General features: G+C 38.8%; 1 protein-coding gene across 7 annotated transcripts in view; it reads right to left on the reverse strand.

Moving 5' to 3' along the window:
• Nucleotides 1-20,969, reverse strand: part of RIPK1 (receptor interacting serine/threonine kinase 1) — a 24,357-nt gene continuing 3,388 nt past the window's right edge. For 6 of the 7 annotated variants that reach the window (XM_031589294.2, XM_090137002.1, XM_090137000.1 and 3 more), the window contains 11 exons: nt 20,589-20,800; nt 19,107-19,260; nt 18,493-18,630; nt 15,996-16,224; nt 15,003-15,152; nt 13,825-13,901; nt 10,664-10,754; nt 8,043-8,588; nt 6,536-6,607; nt 5,772-5,924; nt 1-5,198 (listed from right to left, as the gene is read on the reverse strand). In XM_031589294.2, coding sequence (XP_031445154.2) covers nt 4,912-5,198; nt 5,772-5,924; nt 6,536-6,607; nt 8,043-8,588; nt 10,664-10,754; nt 13,825-13,901; nt 15,003-15,152; nt 15,996-16,224; nt 18,493-18,630; nt 19,107-19,260; nt 20,589-20,740 — 2,049 coding nt within the window. In that variant the 5' untranslated portion in view covers nt 20,741-20,800 and the 3' untranslated portion in view covers nt 1-4,911. The remainder of the gene's footprint in view (nt 5,199-5,771; nt 5,925-6,535; nt 6,608-8,042; nt 8,589-10,663; nt 10,755-13,824; nt 13,902-15,002; nt 15,153-15,995; nt 16,225-18,492; nt 18,631-19,106; nt 19,261-20,588; nt 20,801-20,969) is intronic. The other variant, XM_031589295.2, reaches the window with a different exon arrangement.

Consider the following 20,969-nt stretch of genomic DNA (forward strand, 5'->3'; position numbering starts at 1 on the left):
CAAAAACATAAAGCAAGTGGGATATTTGACCTTGTTTTTGTGAAATTAATGCTTCATTGTCTGGTTCAATGGAAGTGGTTGCAATTCTTAGTGAGCTCTCCAGGTGTTCATCAGAGATTTTTGTAGAAATGTTGCTCTTGTACTTCATCCTTGAAACCACTTGTTTACAAATGTATGTGCTGCCAAAAGTGACAACGTGAATGAGGTGTGGCTGTGAAGTGAGGGATATTTCTCTCTGCTAAGACTGTCTTATAAAAGTTTAGAGAGAGACATGATCAAAAGTTTCTTTGTGTTGGATGTCTGATTTCAGCTTTATACATCCTGTTTGGAAACCTGCAGGTATTGTATTCATGTTGACTGAAAATGGAGCTGCAAATATACAAAACAATTGATGATATCTTTTGGAAATCTTGAAGCCTGTTCTCAATTTTTTTTTAATCAAAATAAAAAACAAGGTTGCATCTTTTCTGCTGTTCACAGGACCTTGTTTAGCCAACACGTCAAAACGTATTAAAGTCATAACTTGAGCTTGCCATAATTTAAGTTTCATTTCAAATGCTGTTATGGTTTGAAATACAACACAGATAAATTGATTTTTGCCTTGAAGGTGCGTATTTAACTCATTTAAATGAGCAGCCAAATCCACCAAAAACTCTAAATCTGTGAGCCATTTTTAATCTTTGAGTTCTGGCTCAAGTTTTCCTTTTGATTCCTTACAGGACGTGATTTCATTTAGCAAATCATAAAATCTTTGTAGTATTTTACCCCCGATTTAGCCACCTTCCTTCAGAAAAGTAAATGATGTCCCCATAAGTAGCATCCAGACTTTAAGGAACTCCTGGTATTGTCCAATGGATTGAATGATTGCCTTTGTGAAAGTTACAGCTTTAATGATTTACACGACATTATCCACGTTGAAAGCTTTCACACTTAAGTTTTCTTGATGTGTGATGCAGTGATATTTCATCAGTTGTGAGTTGCTGGTGGTAACTGCATTGTCTTCTGTTAATATTACAAGTCCCTCTTTTTTACCGACCATTGCCAGGGCACCATCAGTAGCTATACCAGATATGTTGACAAAAGTTAAAGAAAATTACTTTAATGTAGTTTTTACTGTTTCATACAGATCAAGAGACTTAGTTGTGTCTTTTAATGACAACAAAGAAGCAATTTCTTCAGTGACATTATATTAGTCATCAGTACCTCTAATGAAAATGGAAGTGGAGCCATATCTGTAGCATCAGTACTTTATCACCAAAGCATAACGTTTGAAATTAGCAGCTTCATTCTCCAAATTTCTTTTGATAGATGCTCCTCTTTCTTCAGTTCACCTGGCTACAGTCTGATGAGACAAACTGATCATAGAAATATCCTTTTTTTTTTTTTTTTTTTAAATCAGGATGCATTATATCTGTCTTGCTTTCCATACATTGCTTAATAAACTCACCATCAGTAAATGGCTGATTTTTTTGCAGTCAGAATTGCTGCTGCGTAACTAACTTTTGTAAGAGTCTGTTTTTTTTTTTCTCAAAGATTCTGTAGATATGTTGAAATATGAATATCAGTGATCGCTGCGTTTTTCTCACCAAGTGGCACAAGCACATGCCACGTGTAATACATATGGGGTTGGATGTGATTGAGTGTCTGTGATGAGAGCAAGAGGGAGAGTCAGCACTGCACTGCACCCTCCCACTTTTCCAGCCCATAACAGCACTGATTGCAACCGATGGTTTGATTGTTGCTGAGCAATGTGTGCACATCTGGGGCTGGGCCAAGCTGAGCCACTTGACAGGGAACCGGTAGGGCAGGGCTTGAACTGGTGGTTGATTGAGCACCTGCTGATGGAGTGTTGTTGGCCATGTGACCAGAGGGGTGGACTGAAGGTGGAGCCACCCTAGACTCAGATAAAGGCTAGCCACGGAAGGGAGAGCATCTCCTGGACCTAGGCTGCTTCCTTAGAAGGAGTGCTATGTAGCCAGAGATCTCCTTTCACCAGGTGGGTGAGTTCAGTTCTTTCTGTAGGTGACTATTGGCCTATCTGCGAATTTTTTGGTATTGCCAAGAACCTGTCAGTAGCAATCTTGCTTCTTTGTGAGCAGAACAGATGCCTAGAGGGTACTAGAAGCTAGGGAAGAAAGCCTTCTGTAGTGCTAGAGGGTTAGTAGTTGGCTCTGCTTGTATTGGATGATCTTTCCTACTTTGTAGATCCATCTGGCCATGTACATATCTGAGCATTTTTCAGAAAAGTGAAGATTCTTACTCTATTTTTCACGTGCCTCCAAGGCTGAATTAAGGTCTTTGTTGTAGTATAATGATAAAAAAGTTAGTGCAGATAAAAGCAGAGCTGATTTAAAGCCACTTGTTCAGGGGCCAAGTTCACTAGTATTGCCTCTGTTGGGCAAAGTGGCTGCAGGAAGAGGGAGCCAAGTGTTGTCAGTCCACGTTAAGTCCGTATATCAAACATTTACAACAGTGTCTTCTCTGAGTTTTTCATTCTGCACTATTATTTAGCAGCTATTTTAGAAGTAGTAAAGATTGCTGGAGATGCTTAGCTGTTTGTGTGCTGTTAATGAACATATAGTAACAAAATTAACTGAATTGCTGTGAATACGTTGACTGTAATCCTCGGGGCATTTAAGAATTTCAGCACATTGGCTTCTTTGTAACAATTACTGTAGCTACAGGATGGAGGCTGCACTTCAACATTGGTGTGCTATTAAACAGTTCTTACTTTGTCTCCGCTAAAAAAGCTCCTAGACAGGCTGCCTACAATGAAAGAGAAAGGAAATACAAATTATTGCAAGGAACATAATCCTAAATTGGTCCTTCTGCTATAGCTCAAAAATTCCTTGCATTTCAGTCTGGGGATGGAGCTAATTTGTTTCCTTGGGCCTCTTGTAAATCCTTCTTACCTTTCACCTGTTTAACCTTGCACTGAGACCTCTAAGTTTATTTCTTACTATCTGTGTCTAAAGAAAGATGTCTGGTACTAGTTTAAAGGCATCAAGAAGATTCACAAATTCCCTAGCTAGTCTATGCCAGTAGTTAATTATCCAGTTTATTAAATATGTATTAATTCACATTTCAGCATGTTTGGCTGCAGCTTCCAGCCATTGGGTGCTATTTTGTGGTTTTTCAATACCTAAGAGCTTATAATGCCTTGTACTCTGCCCAGGACTCTGTGATTGAGTTCTGTCAACAGTATCCTGAAAGATTTTCTGTAGCTCTCCTTCTTTCCTCCTTTCACTGCAGTGAAATCAATGCTTTGAGTACATGGGTGTTTTTAGATTTGTTTCATGAAGTAACACAGTAGGTGCTGGTATTAACACTCTGTGGACTAATAGCAGGAAAAAGACGCGTGGGTTTTAGCGTATGTGAACAAAAGTTATGCAGGTCCTCCAGTAGCTGGGTGGATGATACAATCTGTGTTATAATTTCCGCTGAAGTCCTCATTTTGGGGACCCCCTTTCACTATAACCTACGCTAAATACTTCTAAAGCTGAAAAATATGTTGGCATTTGCTGTGATTCCAGTTTAATTTTACCTCTACTAAAATGGTGGCTGCTGAATCCTATGCTTCTATTAAATTGCTAACTTTCTGGCATCAATTAGAAGCTAATTAATGCCTACTGCTTTTTCTACAGCTAAGAGACCTGGTCTGAAAAATCTGTTTGGCTTGTAATAAACAGAGCAGAAGTATCATTCTTCGTAGGAAGAGTGTGGCATGATTATTTTAGTGCATAAAAACTTGCAGCTCAGTAATTCTTCTTTCTCAGTATGAAGGATCTATGATTGCGTCAGTACCTGTAAATTAAAGAATGATGAGGACCATTCCCAGGCACTAGGACACCAAAATCTATGCTACAGAGCTCTTCCAACGTTCCCCAGTACAACTTAAATGTGGTGAGACAATCCTTGCTTTAATATTTCAAGGTTAAATGAATTTGTTACCTTGTCAGCAAGCTACTCTTTGCCAGCTGGCCTCAGCATCCTGGAATGTTCCCAAGTGCATTTTAATTAACTAGTATAAATGCAGCCTAGGAGTTTTAGTAACTAGTAATACTCTTAGTCACATAGTGAGCAGAATGGGTCTTCTGTCCTGTAATAATAAAGCACTTTCCCCTTCCCAAAGCTCTTATTTTTCCCAAGTCTTTATTTTGGATTGCATAATGATTGTTTTTCCTGTGTTATAAAGCAGAGCAGAGATTACTCATGTAAAATCTTCTCTACCAAGCAGCATAAAATCTAATGCAATGTTAACCTATGAAAGAAGATTATTTTATCAGTTACACACTTTTTCAACCAAAAAAAAAAATCATTCTTGCTTTTATTCACACTTCTATTCAGCAGAGTTATAGATATATAATGAACATTATAAAAAGATATAAAAATAATAGCACATTAACTTAGAGCAGTCTGGGATAGTAGTAGCCTTGTAAGTATTGGCAAGATTTAAGGGTTGATTTTGCTTTCTGTCCAAGTCTTTCAAAAGTGAGCCAGTCTTTCATATTTGTACTGATCCATTAGTATTGCTGAAATGACATACTTTCTGTTCAGAGCTAAATAAGAGTTTAGTTCATCATATTTAAAGACAGACTACGAATTCTGTATAACTTAATTTCCTTGAATCAGTATTATTAATGCCTTTGTCTAATGTTTGGAAAATCTTTGTTTTTAATTTTCCCTCCCAGAAGGAAAATACCAAATTTTAACATCTGGAAGATCTCATTATTTTGACACAAACTTTTTGAGTTGCTGGAGGTATTCACTGAAAACTGCTTGGCAGAAAAATCCATTCCAAAGAGGAAAAGTGTGCAAAAAGCTCCAGAAAGTCTGTTCAGAATTATTTGTTGTTGGAAGGTCTTCAGGTAAAAATATCCTGTGTGCCTCCCCTCTCCAGTTGCAGTCAATTTATTCCTCATTCATTTGCATCAAGCCAGTAAGGAGATCCAGTCTTTGGCAGCCAAAGAGGGCTTTGGCAATTTTTCCAACTGTAGCACCTTTAGAGCCTTCCCTCATTACCCACTTATGCAGCATTTGGTAAACTTTTTCTTTTAGCCCATCTCGTTCATAGTCGTGATCAATTTCATCAATTTCAGAGTTGCTGAAGCCTAGTTTACGGGCACAGTGCTTCCACTGCTTAGCTAACTTTTCTCTCACTAGATTCAGCTGTTTCTCAGTCAAGACAGTGTTATTGTCTGAAGAAGAAGAAAAAAATAAAGTATAAGAAAATAGCATTATTTAACATTCCTCCTGCTCCCTATGCTATGTCAATCGTCCTTTCCAAAGTATTTGCAATATCTTGAGGTGGAACTTCAGGATCAAAAGTGGAGGCAATACTACCTAATTAATACCACAAAAGAAACTCCTAGTGGGAACACACGTGTTCACAAGTCAGTTGGTGGACTTGCTTTTTTTTCTGGGTCTACCTTAGTTTATTATTTAAACACCTGCAAAATTCAGAAGCTCTTTCCTAAAGTCCTTGTATAGCTGACTGATGTTTATAAGTGATGTCTTTTATATTCTGGGACTCTTTACTTTGTTTACTTAGGAATAAAAAAGTAGCTTAATCCAATATTGACATGACAAATAAGGTACACAGTATTACAGAACAGCATTGCCACTAATCTTTAAGTATTTCAAGTACTGTACTACTGTGTAGAAAAGGAGTTGCAGACTAAGTTGTACTGTTCTCACATTGTCCAAACCTAATGATTCTCAGAGATAACTGCATGAGGATAATACACCAAAGCTAGGGAGATCTATCTTACCAAATATACCCGTTGATTCATAGTATGAGTAAGATGCTTCTGTAGCAACAGGAGAAGTGCTGATGTGTTGATTCTGCTCTTCAATCTTCATGTGATTGTGGGATCCAATTTGAATTCCGGAGCTGTTAGTTATGTTGTACATGATTGAATCTTCTGCATAAGGAAATTAATACAGTTTTATAAACATCTGCATATAAATCAAAAATTGAAGTACTGCATGAAGGTTAAGGATGAAGATTTCAATAATCAAGGGAGTGATTAAATTCTTGTATTATATTTAACATAGAAATTGTAGAATTGTTTGAGTTGGAAGGGACTCTTAAAAGTCATCTAGTCAAACTCCCCTCTAAAGTACTGGCAATCATGAACACATTTTCATGTAGTGTGACACAGCTGTGCTTTACTAAAAGCCAGTGTTACTCTATCCCATAACAAAATGCCATAGACAAGGACAGGATAGAACTGTAGGGGTTTAAGGTAGCTGAACTCTGGAGACCTGTACTCTGAGGAAGGCTGATCAGCACGACCCTTATGTTTTACATTAAAGATGATGATGTCCTTGATCAAGCAAATATAAATGTGTATATATGTAATTGTAGAGACAGGAATATTACATGGTAATATTGCTTACTTCTGCTATATTTAAAGATATTAAGCAATTACATGAATTATTTCAAGATGCTGAAGCTTTTTTCCTCACTGATTGTGATGCAATGCATATACTGTTGGCTAGCAAGAGAGATAAAGGCTACAGCTACATTTACCTCTGGTTATTGGAGGTGCAGGAGGATAATATGTGAAAGTTCCCCTTGTGAAAGAGGCAGAAACCTTGATACCTAAACAGAGGGGAAATGCTACAAGTATTATAGAAATTAAAAAAAAAAATATCTACAAGTACTGCAGTTATTTGTACAGTGTGCACAGTGCTCTTAAATACAAAAAGACAAGAAGCTTTTAATTAACAGGACTTTATCTCCTTGAATAACTCTAGAGAAGTTACCCTTATCGTGATTTTGCCCAGGGACAAATAGCCTTCATGATCCTTGGATCCCAGTGAGGACAATAGGATTCCATGTGGGTCTATGAACACCTGGCTAGTAGATAGCAGTGCAGTATTGCAGTGTAGTCACAGATATTACTGCCTCCCATCACATATTCAAATTTGAAAATTCCAGATCAAAAAAGCTGCCAAGCACACTGCTGCTGTTTACTGCTGAGACTGTCATGGTTTGTTAGTGTGTTAGTTGCGACCGGCTGTAGCAAAAGCGTGGGATGCCACTGCATCTTCTGTTGATAGCAGTAATGTCCTGCAGAGATGGAACTTCCTGTCTGGCATAGGAATGGATTTGGATGTGCTCAGATGAGCTGTAATAGCTGGTGATGGGGCAGCAAGTGACTGGGTTATAGTCACCAAATAAAACAATGAAAGAACTGCAGTGCGGGTCTTCTGCTTCTGTCTGATACCTGCCAAGATATTGTATATTGCCTCCCTACAATAACTGCTTTAATTTTTTTGGTCTCTTTAGTGATACTGACAGTTCTCATTCCTGCCTTTTGACATGACAGCTCTTAGACTCATTTCAGTGTGTAAACTCATAAACAGTTACAGCTTCTGCATAAACAATTGAACAGAATAACAACTTTGTGGCATTTTGCCTGTAAGCAGCTGTCCTCAATTTATTATTATTATTATTTTTTCTGAGAAGATCTAGAATAGAATGCCACACTAAAAATCTTCTGTTACTAGTAGGAGAAGACTGTTGTGTACTATACTTTCTTTATTTCCTGGAAGTTTTATCTTAACTGCTGCTGGTTACTGACGGCTTATTTCTACTTGTTACTGACACTCACTGTTCTCTTTGTTTTCTCCATTCCTTTCTATCCCACAGTTCACTACAAACAGTAAGAGAATCTCTCTGTTAGCACTGAGCAGTGATTTCTGGAGAAACCAGTTAAGAGCTTTAGCTCCTTGTTAGCTCCCTGAACTGATGAATCTCTTAACTTGCTGCAAATCAAGCTTAAATACCTATTTACTGAAATGCTACACATGTGTGAGAGAAGTTCCATTTTTTGCATGCACAACCTGTAGTGTGAATGTTACATTCTGTGAATCAAAAGTACTCCCTAGCTTTCCAAGTGTGATTAGTAACAGCTCTTGGTTTTGTTAGCTACTGCAGTATTGTCCATTGTCTGCTAATATTAAGGCCACTTTGTTTTTAGAGGAAAAAACATTTTCAGAAACACAAGAGTTAGGAGGAGGAGGAATCTCACCTGTATCCATGTCTGCATTCTTTTGTTGCTGGTTTATGCTGCTCTGTGCCCCCAGGTTTGGGCGAGATTCCGGCACGGGAGTTTTGCTTAGGCTAAAGGCACTAGTTGAACAAGGATCATAGAGATTTTCTGTGTTTCCTGTTATGAGACTGTTAACGTTTGGCCCATAAAAATTATTGAAATTTCCTCGTATTGGTATTGCAGCTTGTTTTGGCCAAAACCAAGGGTTAGTGTTTGATCCTGTATTTTCAGCTTTGTGGTAATGTTCACTCCACTGAGAAGCAGAAGGCAGCTTCGCAAATGGATCACTGGAGACTTTTTGTTTCCTTTCTCTCTCTCTCATTTCTGGGGTGTATGGTGAAACTACTGATTTATCCATCCGGCTGCCAAATGCATGGTAGTCATATTCACATTCAAGTTTTCTTTCTAGATTGTCAGGGGATGTAAACGAAGTCTCACAGCTCTCAACAGGCTGGTTCTCAGGGCAGGCAGCAAACAAGGCTTCATTAATCTGACCCTGAGAGCTGTGTAGAGAATTAGGTTGATCTGAAAGGGAGAAAAATTAAGTATTTGAAATATATGCTATTGCAGGAATATAACTAGTGGTGGCATTAGATTCTATTAATTTATTTTTAATATTATGGTAACTTATAAAAGATGAAAGTGTAACATCACTTCCAGCATAAGCTGTTTTATATAATACTTCCCTTTCTGGGAAGTATCACAATACTGTGTCTAGGAAAGTGATGTCTGAGCTCATTGTACTCTGCTTATGTCAACACCACGTTCTTAGTCACTGAAACAACAGGTTCCCAGCAGCATGTGTAGGGTCTGATTTACTACTGAGTCTTGGCTGCATTAACTGGCATTTAATCAGTGTAAGAGGAGAGTATAACAAGATGGAAAATAGAAGTCAATGTAATTGGTGTTATTTAATGCAACACAAATAATTTGTCACTAAAGTAATATCTGCAAAAGATTATGCAGAAATCCTGTCTGGATGTTTCAGGATTAATCCTTTTTATTTTGTCTGGCTTATTCTTCATTGTCTCAAAGAATACTTTTTTACAAGCAACACGTACCAGATAGAATAGTCTGTCATCTTTGAAACTAGTTCTCTCTATCAAAGGAAGTCCCAAATTAGACTGAATTATAATTTAGATCATGCTGCAACATTCCTAAACTAAACAAGAATGTAAAATTCTGCTTGTTACTACTTGTTCTTGTGCTTTCTACAGGCAGGACTACAGTTCTGAAAGCTTCACAGATGTCTAGAAAATGTTGCATGTTGCCTAAAACATGGGACTTGTATAGGTCACTGTAAACTTGCAATAAAGTTTATATGCTTTTAAGTAGCTTGGATAATGTGAATTTTTGTGGCTGTTTTCCATAGTTCCCTTTGATGCCTGTATGCTAGTATGCATTCAGTTTGACTTGATCTGCTTCTCTCGTTACTGCTGTTGGAAGGAGCGTGGGAGGAATAAGCTAATATAGAAAACCCACGGCTAGAGAAATTTAGTATTCACATAATTGTATGGCATGTATTCTTCAGGGCCAGCTTGAGATGTATGAGCAGGGTCCCGCAGGGTATCTTTTGCTAACAGTGTCTGAGCAATGCCCATTGACTGGAGCTAGGCTGGGGAAATTGAACCAACCAACAAACCTGACTTTGTCAGGATGTTAAGATTGTATCTTTCTGCAGCCTAGTTTGACAATAAAACCTTTTTATCCTTGAAAGCACAAAAGCATCTGTAATCTTTAGTCTTATGTTACTATTTTTGCAAGGAAAATGTAACTATACTAATTTAAAAATACAGCAATAGGCCTGCCTTACTAAGTCCAATAGTTCTACTAAAAACTGTTATGGCAAATGTAGCTTTGGTGAAGGTTTATCAGTTGCCTGTTATAGTTCCAAGTTACTTATTTAATACAATCTCTATAATGGTGTGGGCAAAGTTAGCAGGATTTGATTTCTACTGAATTTTAGATTGTTTGTAAATCAGCATTGGAAATAGGATCTCATTTCCTTTGTTGTTAAGATAATTGGATAAAACAATTCCATCTATGCTACAACAAGAATAACTACATCATAACATACTGTGGCAGCTCCATAAAACATGCAACTCATCCAAGGTTTAAAATATGAGAGAAAGGGGAGAAGACTCATCTATTAGTGCTCTTCTGGTTGACTCTATGGACAGCAAGATCACAAAATACTATGTGGTGTGTTGTTTTTTTTATTAATAATTTTGTGTCCTGGTTTGTAACAAAGGCTGAAGTGAGGAAAAAGGAAAGTTTGTGGACCTGAAGCTGATAGGACAAGCATTAAGTTTGTTGGCGTGACCAAAAGGATGGGAAGATATATCAACTATGTAAAGCAGTTATCAAATTGACTACTGAAAAATCGAATGTAGAAAAAATTGTAGGCATGGAAGAGGAAAAGCACAAGGCTGAAATAAAACGGGTTTGAACTGGATGTTGGAAAAATTTCTCTGTGAAGTACTGAATAATTGAGTCTCTCTATAGCTACTTAGTGGTAACATTACTCGCTTTGTACATGGGCAACCTTTATCTTTAGCAGGAGTAAATGCTGTGTTAGTTAAGCGACTTGGAACACTTACCTATTTGGCCGTTACTGGTATCTACCACTGCAGCATCAATTTGAAGGGATTTCATCCTCTGCAGCAATTCTTCTGACTCTGGCCACATTTCCTACATGTAAGAAAAGAACATATGATCAAGTTATAGGTAAAAGCTTAACAAAAGGAAGCACCTGTAGAATAGGAAACACGTCCTCACAGTGATGTCACCTGGGTGAACAGATTCCATGAATCTGTTGGAAGAGATCCTCTTACAGAGAGCAGAGCCTTGCAGAAAATATCTGCTACTTTGCTACAGATGGGCAAAATCTTATCTTCAGTGGAAGAAGGAAGAATGGTAGTGCAACTGTAGTATGAAATATCAACTTGGCCAGAGAACACCCTTTAACTAAATGAGTATAAGCTTAATCTGTACATAGTGATACATCTCATAATTAATGTCTCCCCTAAAATCCTCGCAAAGAAGCTGGTAACTGTGAGCTGGATAAGCATAGAGTGACTTGAAAAATAGTTGAATAACTGGACCCAGAGGGTAGTGATCAATACTTAGAAGTCTAGTTGGAGGCTGGTAACTATCAGTGTACCCCATGGGCCATCACTGAGTCCAACCCTGTTCAACATCTCCATTAACGATCCAGAGGGACATCAACGGGGTGGGGAGATGAGCTGACAGGAACCTCACAAAGGTCAATGAAGGGGGGTGCTAAGTTCTGCACCCAAGCAGGAATAACTCCATGCACCAATGTATGCTGGGGGCTGACTGGCTGGAAAGCAACTCTGCAGAAAAGGACCTGGGAGTCCTGATGGATGCTAAATTGAATGTGAACTAGCAATACACCCTTGCAGTGAAGAAGGCTGATGGTGTCCTGGTGCATTTGGAGGACTGTACGTCAAGGCAGGTGATCCCTCTCCTCTACTCAGGATTGGTGAGGCCACACCTGGAGTGCTGTGTTCAGTTTTGAGCCCCTGTAGTACAAGAGCCAACAGAAAGGGTCCAGATAAGACAACTAAGAGACTGGAGCATCTTGCTTGTGAGAGAGGCTAAAGAACTGAGACTGTTTAGACTGGAGATGAGGAGGATCAAAGGAAATCATGTCAGCATATATAAGCATCTGATAGCATGATGTAAAGAAGACACTCTTTCCAGTGGTGCCCAGTGACAGGACAAGAGGTGGTAGGAACAAATGGAACCACACGAGGTTCTGAGAGTGGCAGTAAAGGGTTTTTCTGCCTTTTTTAAAATTTAATTTTATTTTTTTATATTTTTAAGCTGTTTAGGTGACCAAGCAATGGCAATTTGCTCAGATGGACTCTCGGAGTGCTTGGAGATGCACAAAAGCTGCCTGAATGTGGTTCTGGGAAGCCTGCTCTAGGTGTTCTTGGTTAAGCAGAGGGTTGGACCAGATGATCTCCACCTGTCCCTTCCAATCTCAACCATTCTGTGATCCTGCAGCCCTTTTAGTTAGGGGGCTGTAAACTCTTACTGCCACAATTGCTAGTGCTGAGGCCAAAAAAGGTTTTGCTTGAGCCCTCTAACTCATGTTCCTAATGAAGCTGTCCTAGCAGTTCACCATCCTGACTTGCCTGGATGCTGTATTCACACTCTGTGCCCCTCACCTGTGTGGCCTGATATGAAGGGATGCTTTTCTTCCTGAGGAAGTAATAGACATACCCCATTTTCTAAATAGTTCTTAGTCCCTATGATTATTTGGGGCTGCTATCATAATATGGACATTTGGACTTCATATTAGAAGTTAGTTCAGTTCTCATTAATAGCTGTCATGACAAATGAATAAATTAATAAAATCCACTACAAAAAGATTCTGTCATCAGTCAATACTCCAGAAGTTTTCATTCTCGTATTATTTTTTCAGTCCTGAGATCATTCTTTGTATCATAAGCTGTAAACCTAAACCTCAAGTCAGAAAAGGAAGAGAAACCAACTTACGCACTAGGAAAAAATAACTGATTTCAAATAAAAATGGGAACTTCTTATTGCTGCTGTGTAGTTCCTGCTCTCAAGCAGGCTGAGAATTTACAGGCATTAAAGAAAAAAGCAACCTAGCATGAATTCAGAGTTTTTTTATACTTAGTTTAAATCATATTCTGATACTTCTGAATTTCTGGGGAATAATACTTTAGTATGTGTGTGAGACATTCTGGACACGATAGAAGCTTTTCTGAAGTACTGTGTTATCACAGTCATTCATATCAGGGTCATTCAGGTTACAGTGGGCCTTGGGACATGTCTTGTCCTACATCCTGCCCAGAACAGCACTGTCTATGGGGCTGGACCAGGTAACTCAGGGCTTTGTCCATCTGCATCCTGGAACCTCTAAGGTCAGTGACTGGACAGCTACCTTGGGCAGCTTGCTCCACTGCCTGTCTGTCCCTGTGGGGCTATTCTTGTTTCTCCTTATGCTCACTGTCTCCCATCTTCCTTTTTCTGTGCACTGCTGTGAAAGAGCTTGGCTCCAACTTCTCAATAAGCCCTTCAAAGGTAGGAACAGGCTACTTCTTTTACCTCTTTCCCAAACCATCTCCTGTTCAGGCTGAATAAGCCCCAGTCTTTGCAGCAATGCTGCTCCCCAGCCAGCACTGAGGCCACATGCTGTTTCTCCCCTCATGCAGCATACTGCATTTGGATTTTTTTGGAGTTCTGTAAGGTTTCTGTCATCCCATTCTCCCAGCCGGCTGTGGGCACCGTTGACTATGATGGTACTTATTCATCCCCATAGTTTGTCATCTGCGTGCCTTATGAGATCCTACTCCATCACTCCTTTGGTCACTGATCAAGGTGTAAATCAGGGCATGTCCCAGTATAGCAGATCCTTGCATTATTCCAATCCAGGTGAAGTAGGGCCCATTAACCACTACCCTCTAAGACCATCCAATCTGTTTTTAACCCAGCTGGCTGTCTACCCATCCAGATGGTAACATCTGAAACTGGACACAAGAATATTTTGGGAGACAGCATTGAAAATCTTCCTGAAGCTGAGGTAAATGACTTACACTGTTTTCCCCTCATTCACAAATCCATCTGTTTTTACACTGTAGGAAATCAGGTTGGTCAGGCATGATCAGAGCTGGGCAGAATCTGGCAGTAACTGGGGATGTGGCACGGCATGGTTGGGAAGCTGACACTTTAATACTTAGGAAATAATACTTAAGAAATTACTCACTTCTATTTTCTTCAGATCGTCTTCAATATTTTTTTCTAGATTTTGATAGTAAATGGGATTGTACTTCTTATTAACTTCTGCAAAAAAAAAAAAAAAGAACAAGATGAAGATGATTTTCAGTAGAAAATCAGTAATTTATGCTGTTAACAACCTTGATGCGCAAGGATTCGATCAAGATTTTATATCAAGTCAGAAACAGTAATGGGAAAATTAAATGCACATTGGAGTCTATATTCACACAACTTGTTTAGCCTTAGCGTAGTTAAAAACAAGATTATTTCTATGGATTTTTTTGGTCGTCTTATTGCTTGTTAGGAGAAAAGTGATCTGTGGCTGAAGTAACTTCCCTTGGCTGCCAAAAAAAATAAGATGCATTTAACTGCATTCAGGTGTTGGATAAACAGCTACCTTACTTCTACTCAAGATGGAATGACTCAAAGAATCTACAAACATCACTGCAGGTTAAAAATAGAAATAGTGGATTTGTTTCTCCATGTCTATATGCTTCTCATGAATATTGCTTCTGCTGCATATGAAGCTCTAGGTGCCTCTGCATAAATCATAACTCCCTATGCATGTAGTTCTTCTTTTTTGGGACTGCTATCGTGACAGAGAGAAAAGGCAAAGAGAAATGAATACTGGCTTATGTATACTGTATATTTGATGACTGCTCTTATTTCCATCCCCTCCTCCACCTTCTGTCAGACCATTCAGTCCAACCTTTTTTTTAACTTCAGTTGTTTTGGATTCTGACCACATAAAGGATGATCAGTAACAAACTGTTGCTTTGCTAATGGAGGGCTAATCAGCTTTTGATGCAGATTTTGATAGGATATTATGTCAGTTGTACCCAGGATATACTATGTTCCTTTACACCAGCTTTTCTGAAACCTTCAGGAGGATCATACAACATTGAAAAAAACATGCATGTTACAGCATGTACAAAGTGTCTTATCTCCATCCAGTTTATTTTACTCCATCTACTATTCTTCTCAAAGCTGTAATTGTTGGATAGGATGCTATTTGTAGTACGGAGAACAGGTTTTACTGGGCATCTAAGTTGGTCACTTTATTTTCTAATTGAAAATTAATAAGAAGGAATTCACGTTTGCTGCACTGCAAACTATGCAAACTATTGATGGGCACAGAGCAAAAATAATCCCACTGTAATGCCTTACCTGCGAAGGTCGGCCGATCCTCTGCCTTCTGTTCCCAGCATTGTTTCATTAAGTCAATAATTTCCTTTGGACATTCCTCAATGATTTCTTCTATGTTCGGCCTGTTTCCACGAATGATTCCAAAGCAAATATGGGCTTCATTTATACAATCTGAAAAATTAAAATTTCACATCAGATTCTGATTCCAGGTTTTTCCCTCCCCCAAAGTCACATCTTTGTAGGCAAAAAGGAACAGTTGAAGCAACAGTCTGTATATTTGTGGATATATAAATGAAGATTTCAAAGAAAGAAGTCTGAGTTATAGTTACAAACTTGAGAGATTTCTGAAGCTGAATCCTGTTCCCTAGCTTCTGTGTATTAGAGACTTAAGATTAATGAATGTTTTTATGAATGTGTGCCATGTAAGGGTGACATATCTAGATTTGTAGAACCTGAATCTCAGTTATGCTCTGTGCTAGGTCAGAACACAAAGATAGTCACATAGGCAGTGTTTAGACAGTTAGCACAACAAATAAACATTCAAAATGATAAACGTTGCTCTGGAATTCCATGGTCTGCTTCTACTTTTCTACATGTATGCATGTTAAGAAATTAGCATTACACAGCTGAGGAACAGTAACTGGCTGCATGAACATTCCTGTTAAAAAGAGAAATGCTGGTACGTTTAGCCCATGTTAGGAAACAGCATACAGGAGAGTTTCCATCCTGGCCTGCCCAAGGCTTCTCTAATTTCTACCACTGAGTTCAGGTTTACATGTGTTCTGTATGTTCAAACTTGGCCTTATGCCTGTATTTCAAGTGCAACTGGAATATTCCTGACCACATTTTAAAGGAATGATGCAATCAATGTCTATAAGTGGCCATGAGTTGTAAAACAAGGACTGCACTTGGGCAAAGGCATCATAACCCACTATTCTTAACTTTGTAACTTGAAATGCTTAATGTTTATAACTTCTATATATCTTCTAATCTAGTCTTTTCCAAATAACTTACTCTCATATGGCTCTTTGTTAGCAAAAATTGCCCAGATTACAATGCCAAAGCTGTAAATATCTGATTTCTCCACAGGTTTTACATTAACATCATCTAAGTGCTCTGGGGCCATATAAAAAAGGGTCCCAGCGTTGTTCTGGGAAGTGCTCTTGATTTTCTTCTGTCGGCAGGTCTCTTCTGTGGTCAGCCGGCTCCAGTTCTTAAAGGAAGCAACACCAAGATCTGCAATCTTTAAAATAAAAAAATAAAAAAATGTCAGAGCTAGGGCTGTGGTGAAAAGGAGAGAAGGAAGTAATTCATGCACTGCTCTATGTTATAACAGTAGCTGGTACAAACTGCAAAAATGTAACTGAAGGAAAGGGGGAAAAATGTTTGCTATTTTATCTTTTCTTTTTTTTCCCCCCTGAATAAAATATTACTGCCAACTGGAAGCCTAATTATTAGCTTAAGATCACGTGGAGCAGTGGTACAGTGCAAGGGGAAAAACATTCAGTTTTGCTCATAGTGATAATCTTGGTTGAGATACGCTTTGCTGTACTCACAGCATAACAGAAGATCCACAAAAGCAGCAGCTAGGATGCAGGAATAATCTATGAGAAGCATGTACATCACCACCTCCCCTTTCCATTTAGAATCCATCTAATTCAAGCCCCCTTACGCCTTTCTACAAAAAAGGAGAGGAATTAGATCCAAAGTGATACAATGTGTGTGCCGTAAGAGACATGGAAAAAGGACAGCATGAAAGAAGTTAAAGCCAGAGTATCTGGGTACTGGGTACTGCACCAGACAATGTGATATTATTGAAAGCCTACAGTGCTGTTTTACAACAGCTAGATTAATGCCTGGTGGTGAACAAAGTAATTTTACCCTCCTTTTCTCACAGCTTCCTCTTATGTGCTCCCTTGGCTTATTCTGGTCCTGCACTGGCAGGGCACTCAACCAGCTTGCTGAACTAAGTGCTCCCTGACAGAAAGGCAAAATGTAATCTGATTGGTTTGGCTTCCTAAATTATACTGGGGACAGGGTGGCCAAAGTCTGGGAATTCAATAGGAGAAGAAAAATGGAAGAAAGTGGGACTACCTCACTTGGCCCCAGGAAGCTGTGAAACTCAGCTAGTTGTGTAACCCAATCACTTCAGATACAACTGGAGTGACACATTACTTCACTTCTAACTTTTCTCCTGCTACCTCTAACTAGCTTATGTTCCTCTTCAGTTTCTAAAGCTTTCAGCTAAATTTAGAGGAGATATATTCAAGGAGGAAGAAATTCTAAGTTAAAACCTGCTGAGGACTTAGGTCCAAGTTCATGTCTAAAAGTGAGAGGTCTAATGTGCAGAGGAAAACATGATAAAAAATCCTCCTGCATTATTTTATTTTAACACCTATTATTTATGATGGGCTCTTTCTCATTATAAATATTGGCAATGTTAAACGCATCTGAGCAGACAGATCATTCAACAGCTGCCTTACATGAGACTTTTGGTCAAACTGCTAAGTCTGATCTGATTCTGAATTTGATCCTGAGCTCCAGTTTGGTTTGCCATACAGTGTGATAACAATCTGATTTGTGCCTGTCTGTATAAGCAGTCTGAAACCCCTCGAATTGTCCAATTTACCTTTAATGTGGATAATGAGGTGGTGGGTTTGTAGTTGGGTTTTTGTTTTGGTAAAAAAAAAACAAAACAATACAAGTTTATCTCTCTTTTCTGCAAGCATCTCATACTGCACTATGACTTGCTACTACCTTAATCTTGTCAAATTATTTCTCATTGATTTATGTGCAAGAAGTATCAAGTGCCAGAGTTTTCTTCACAACATTCTACTCACTAGTTTCCTATTGTGATGAATTGATTATCTCAGTAACTCACCTTGACCATGACAACTGATGAGGACTGCTGCAAATTCTACTCAGGTTTATTGAGCAGTGGGCTCTATATGCATACGTCTCAATCCAAAAGCCCTCTGAAGTTAATAGAAGGACTTTGGAACAGGTTTATAAATCATTCTTTGAAGTAGTCTCCTGCTGTTTTTTTGGTTTTTTTTTTGTAGCTGCTGGCTGTCATTTAAAAATGATGACTAAGGGGAAAAAAGAGGGAGACAAAAGAGGACAAGATAATAAGGAGAAGAAGAAAAAGGAGTTAGAGGCAGAATGAGAAATTCCAGCAATAAAGGACAAAAGACATGATCCTTAAGAGACTTTTTGATTCAAATTATGAATGCTAAAGTTTTTCTTTCTAGCTGTTTCATTATTCACTAATTCTCACTACTATTGCTCAGTTTTTAATAGCTGTAGGGATTTTTTTTTCCACAGATGGGGGCAGATTATGCAAATCTCAGGTGCACAGCTTGTGTGTAGGTCACTGCTAATATTGTCCTAGCGATAGCTCAATGCAATACAGAAGAGTTCATCTACCAATAAGGAATACCATCCGAATGCAGACGCACTGTGATCTATGATGCAAATTACCAGCATTCTCCATTTTCACTTTAACACGCACCTTAATGTGGAAGTCTTTATCCACAAGGATGTTTTCTGGTTTTAGGTCTTTGTGTATTAAGCCTTGCTCATGTAGGTAAAGCATTCCTTCTATGATCTCCAGGATGAAACGCCCTTTCACTGACAAAGGTACTGGGAGCTGAAATGAAGGAAAACCGTATGTTGAAGAATGCTATTACAACCATCAATAAGAAACAGTATTTAACCAAGTTTGTTTCTTAGTCTTATGAATGCCTCTGCTGAATTCAGGGTATGAAATGAACTAAAGGTCCTTCCTGAATCTAAATTATTCCATTATGATAGTTTTAGAGTTGCCCCATATTTACAAAAGCACTCTTTTTAAGAAAATTCTTCAGATATTTTTACAAACATACTCCATTAACTCTGAACCTACAACTGTGGTCCATTCCTCTGCAATGCACAGGGAAGCCAAAGCTGTATCCTGCTTTTATGACCTGCCATCTCTAGAGCAGACAGGGTGCTGCTGGCCCTTTAATACGGAAAGGAGAATCAGAAACTAAAAGGACTGCATCCTCTGCAGATGGCAGTAACATCCTGTCCCTCTCAATCATCAGCCGAAGGGAGCAGCAAGGGATGAAGCAATTCACTGCTTACTTTTTGGAGCACTTTCATCATGTTGCCCCGGTGCACATACTCCATCACAAGTGAGTAGTTTCCATCTTCCAAAATTACACCTAGTAGTTTTACCACACGGTCATGCTGCAGATTGCGCATAATCCTGCCTTCTTCAAGGAGGGAAGCATTACATCTGCAAAAAAAGCAATTACTCTGAATGTGGGCTAGGAAAAAACACAGGAATGAAAACACTTGTTGATTCATCATGAAAATGATAGCCAAATGTCAACCTTCCCACAGCTGCTGTAAGATGAACCACTTCTTCTGTTTGTTTTGAGCTGGTACAGTGGATTTACTATAGAGGAGTCTATCCACATACTGGATGCTGATAACATTTACTATGGGTTTAGAGTGAACTCAAAGTCTGGTCATGTGGGCCATAGTACAACTCACCAGTAGTTACAGGTATGCAGACAGGAGCTCACAATTAGACAAAGAAGGTATCCATGCATTTAAATATAAGAAGGGATGGTATTTTACTATTACTCCCGTTAAGTCACAGGCAAATGGAAGCAAGAACAGCTTGAGACTGTATTGCTCACTAATGCTTAACTAGCCTGTGACTAAAAGGGAAACTGCTTTCTCCCTCTGTCTTCCTCTCCAGTACTAGAGAAGGTAGTTGTTTTGTTTGCTTTAAGCAAACAAAGACTTTTGATTCAAGACTTTTAAAAAACATAAAGAGCCTGGACAATGAGACTGAAAAAGAACAAAACCAGAAACAAAGCTGGCAAGCTCGTTCATTTTAACTGTTTGTCCCAGCCATCAGTACAATCTGCAAACCACCAGAATCTCTTAATTCGCTTTGCACTGGCAAAATAAAGTCTCAAATGATTTATCCTAACTCAACTTAGAAGAACATGGGTTTTTGTCTCTCTAGTAGATGACTCCCTTGAGTCATCTACAATGATGATGGTTATTATGGTAACTATGATGGTTAGGACTATGAGGAAGTAGAGCTAGAATGTAACCTGAAATCAACAGCTAGTTCAATCCCTGAATTAAATCAGTGGATTTAGCTCACAGTCCTTCTTAGAAGAGAGAGCTACATTCTTGGTATCATAACTGTAGGGCTGGAGTACTGCTGATAGACAGTGTCTGTTTAGTTCCTAGTGGACATCTACGTTTGAAAACTGATCAGCAAACTTGAAAATAACATGTCACTGAGTACCTGCATCTGCTTAGGTGTGCAAGACTTAACAGTTCACAGCGGCACACACCTTGCAAAAAAAACAAACCAAAACAACAAACCTGGGAACTTCACTGTAGTGAGTTAAAACTGCAGAAAAGGTGACTAATGAGGGAAAAGTGAAAATTTGAAGGAAAGCTGCTAGTGCTGTATTAAGAGTGTTTTCCCCCAGTATCTCCAGAATCCAAAGATCTTAAATTATAAACTTTTATTTAGATTCATCTCCAATGAGTTTAGAGGACTCATTAGACTGAAAGAACACATCTTCAACTTACTCAGTGCGCTGAGGTCCTGTATACACTGTTTTTAATACTACATATCCATATGTCTTGTGAAGGCATAACGAAATTTTTCCGTATCCTCCAGCATCTAATTGTTGTTTGTCAAGCAAATCCTCTGTGCTCATGTGGATGTCATCCAGTGACATGTTTGCAGGCTTCGTGGCTTAGCAGTAAAAAGGAAACGAAGTACCCTAGTGCTTCTGGATCTATAGGAGAGAGGAAAAGAAAGTGTCATTATTCAGCATTTAGCTGTTTCACTAAGTAAGCCTCTATATAGAGAAGGACACTGGCATGTATACTCTTGTAATTCCTCTGAACTAGCTGCATTTCAAAGGGCCTCAGTGTGAAACTAAAGATACTGTTGTTCTTTTATAG

Source organism: Phasianus colchicus, chromosome 3 (assembly GCF_987193195.1).
Source record: "Phasianus colchicus chromosome 3, bPhaCol1.hap1.1, whole genome shotgun sequence".
NCBI classification, from domain to species: Eukaryota; Metazoa; Chordata; class Aves; order Galliformes; family Phasianidae; genus Phasianus; species Phasianus colchicus.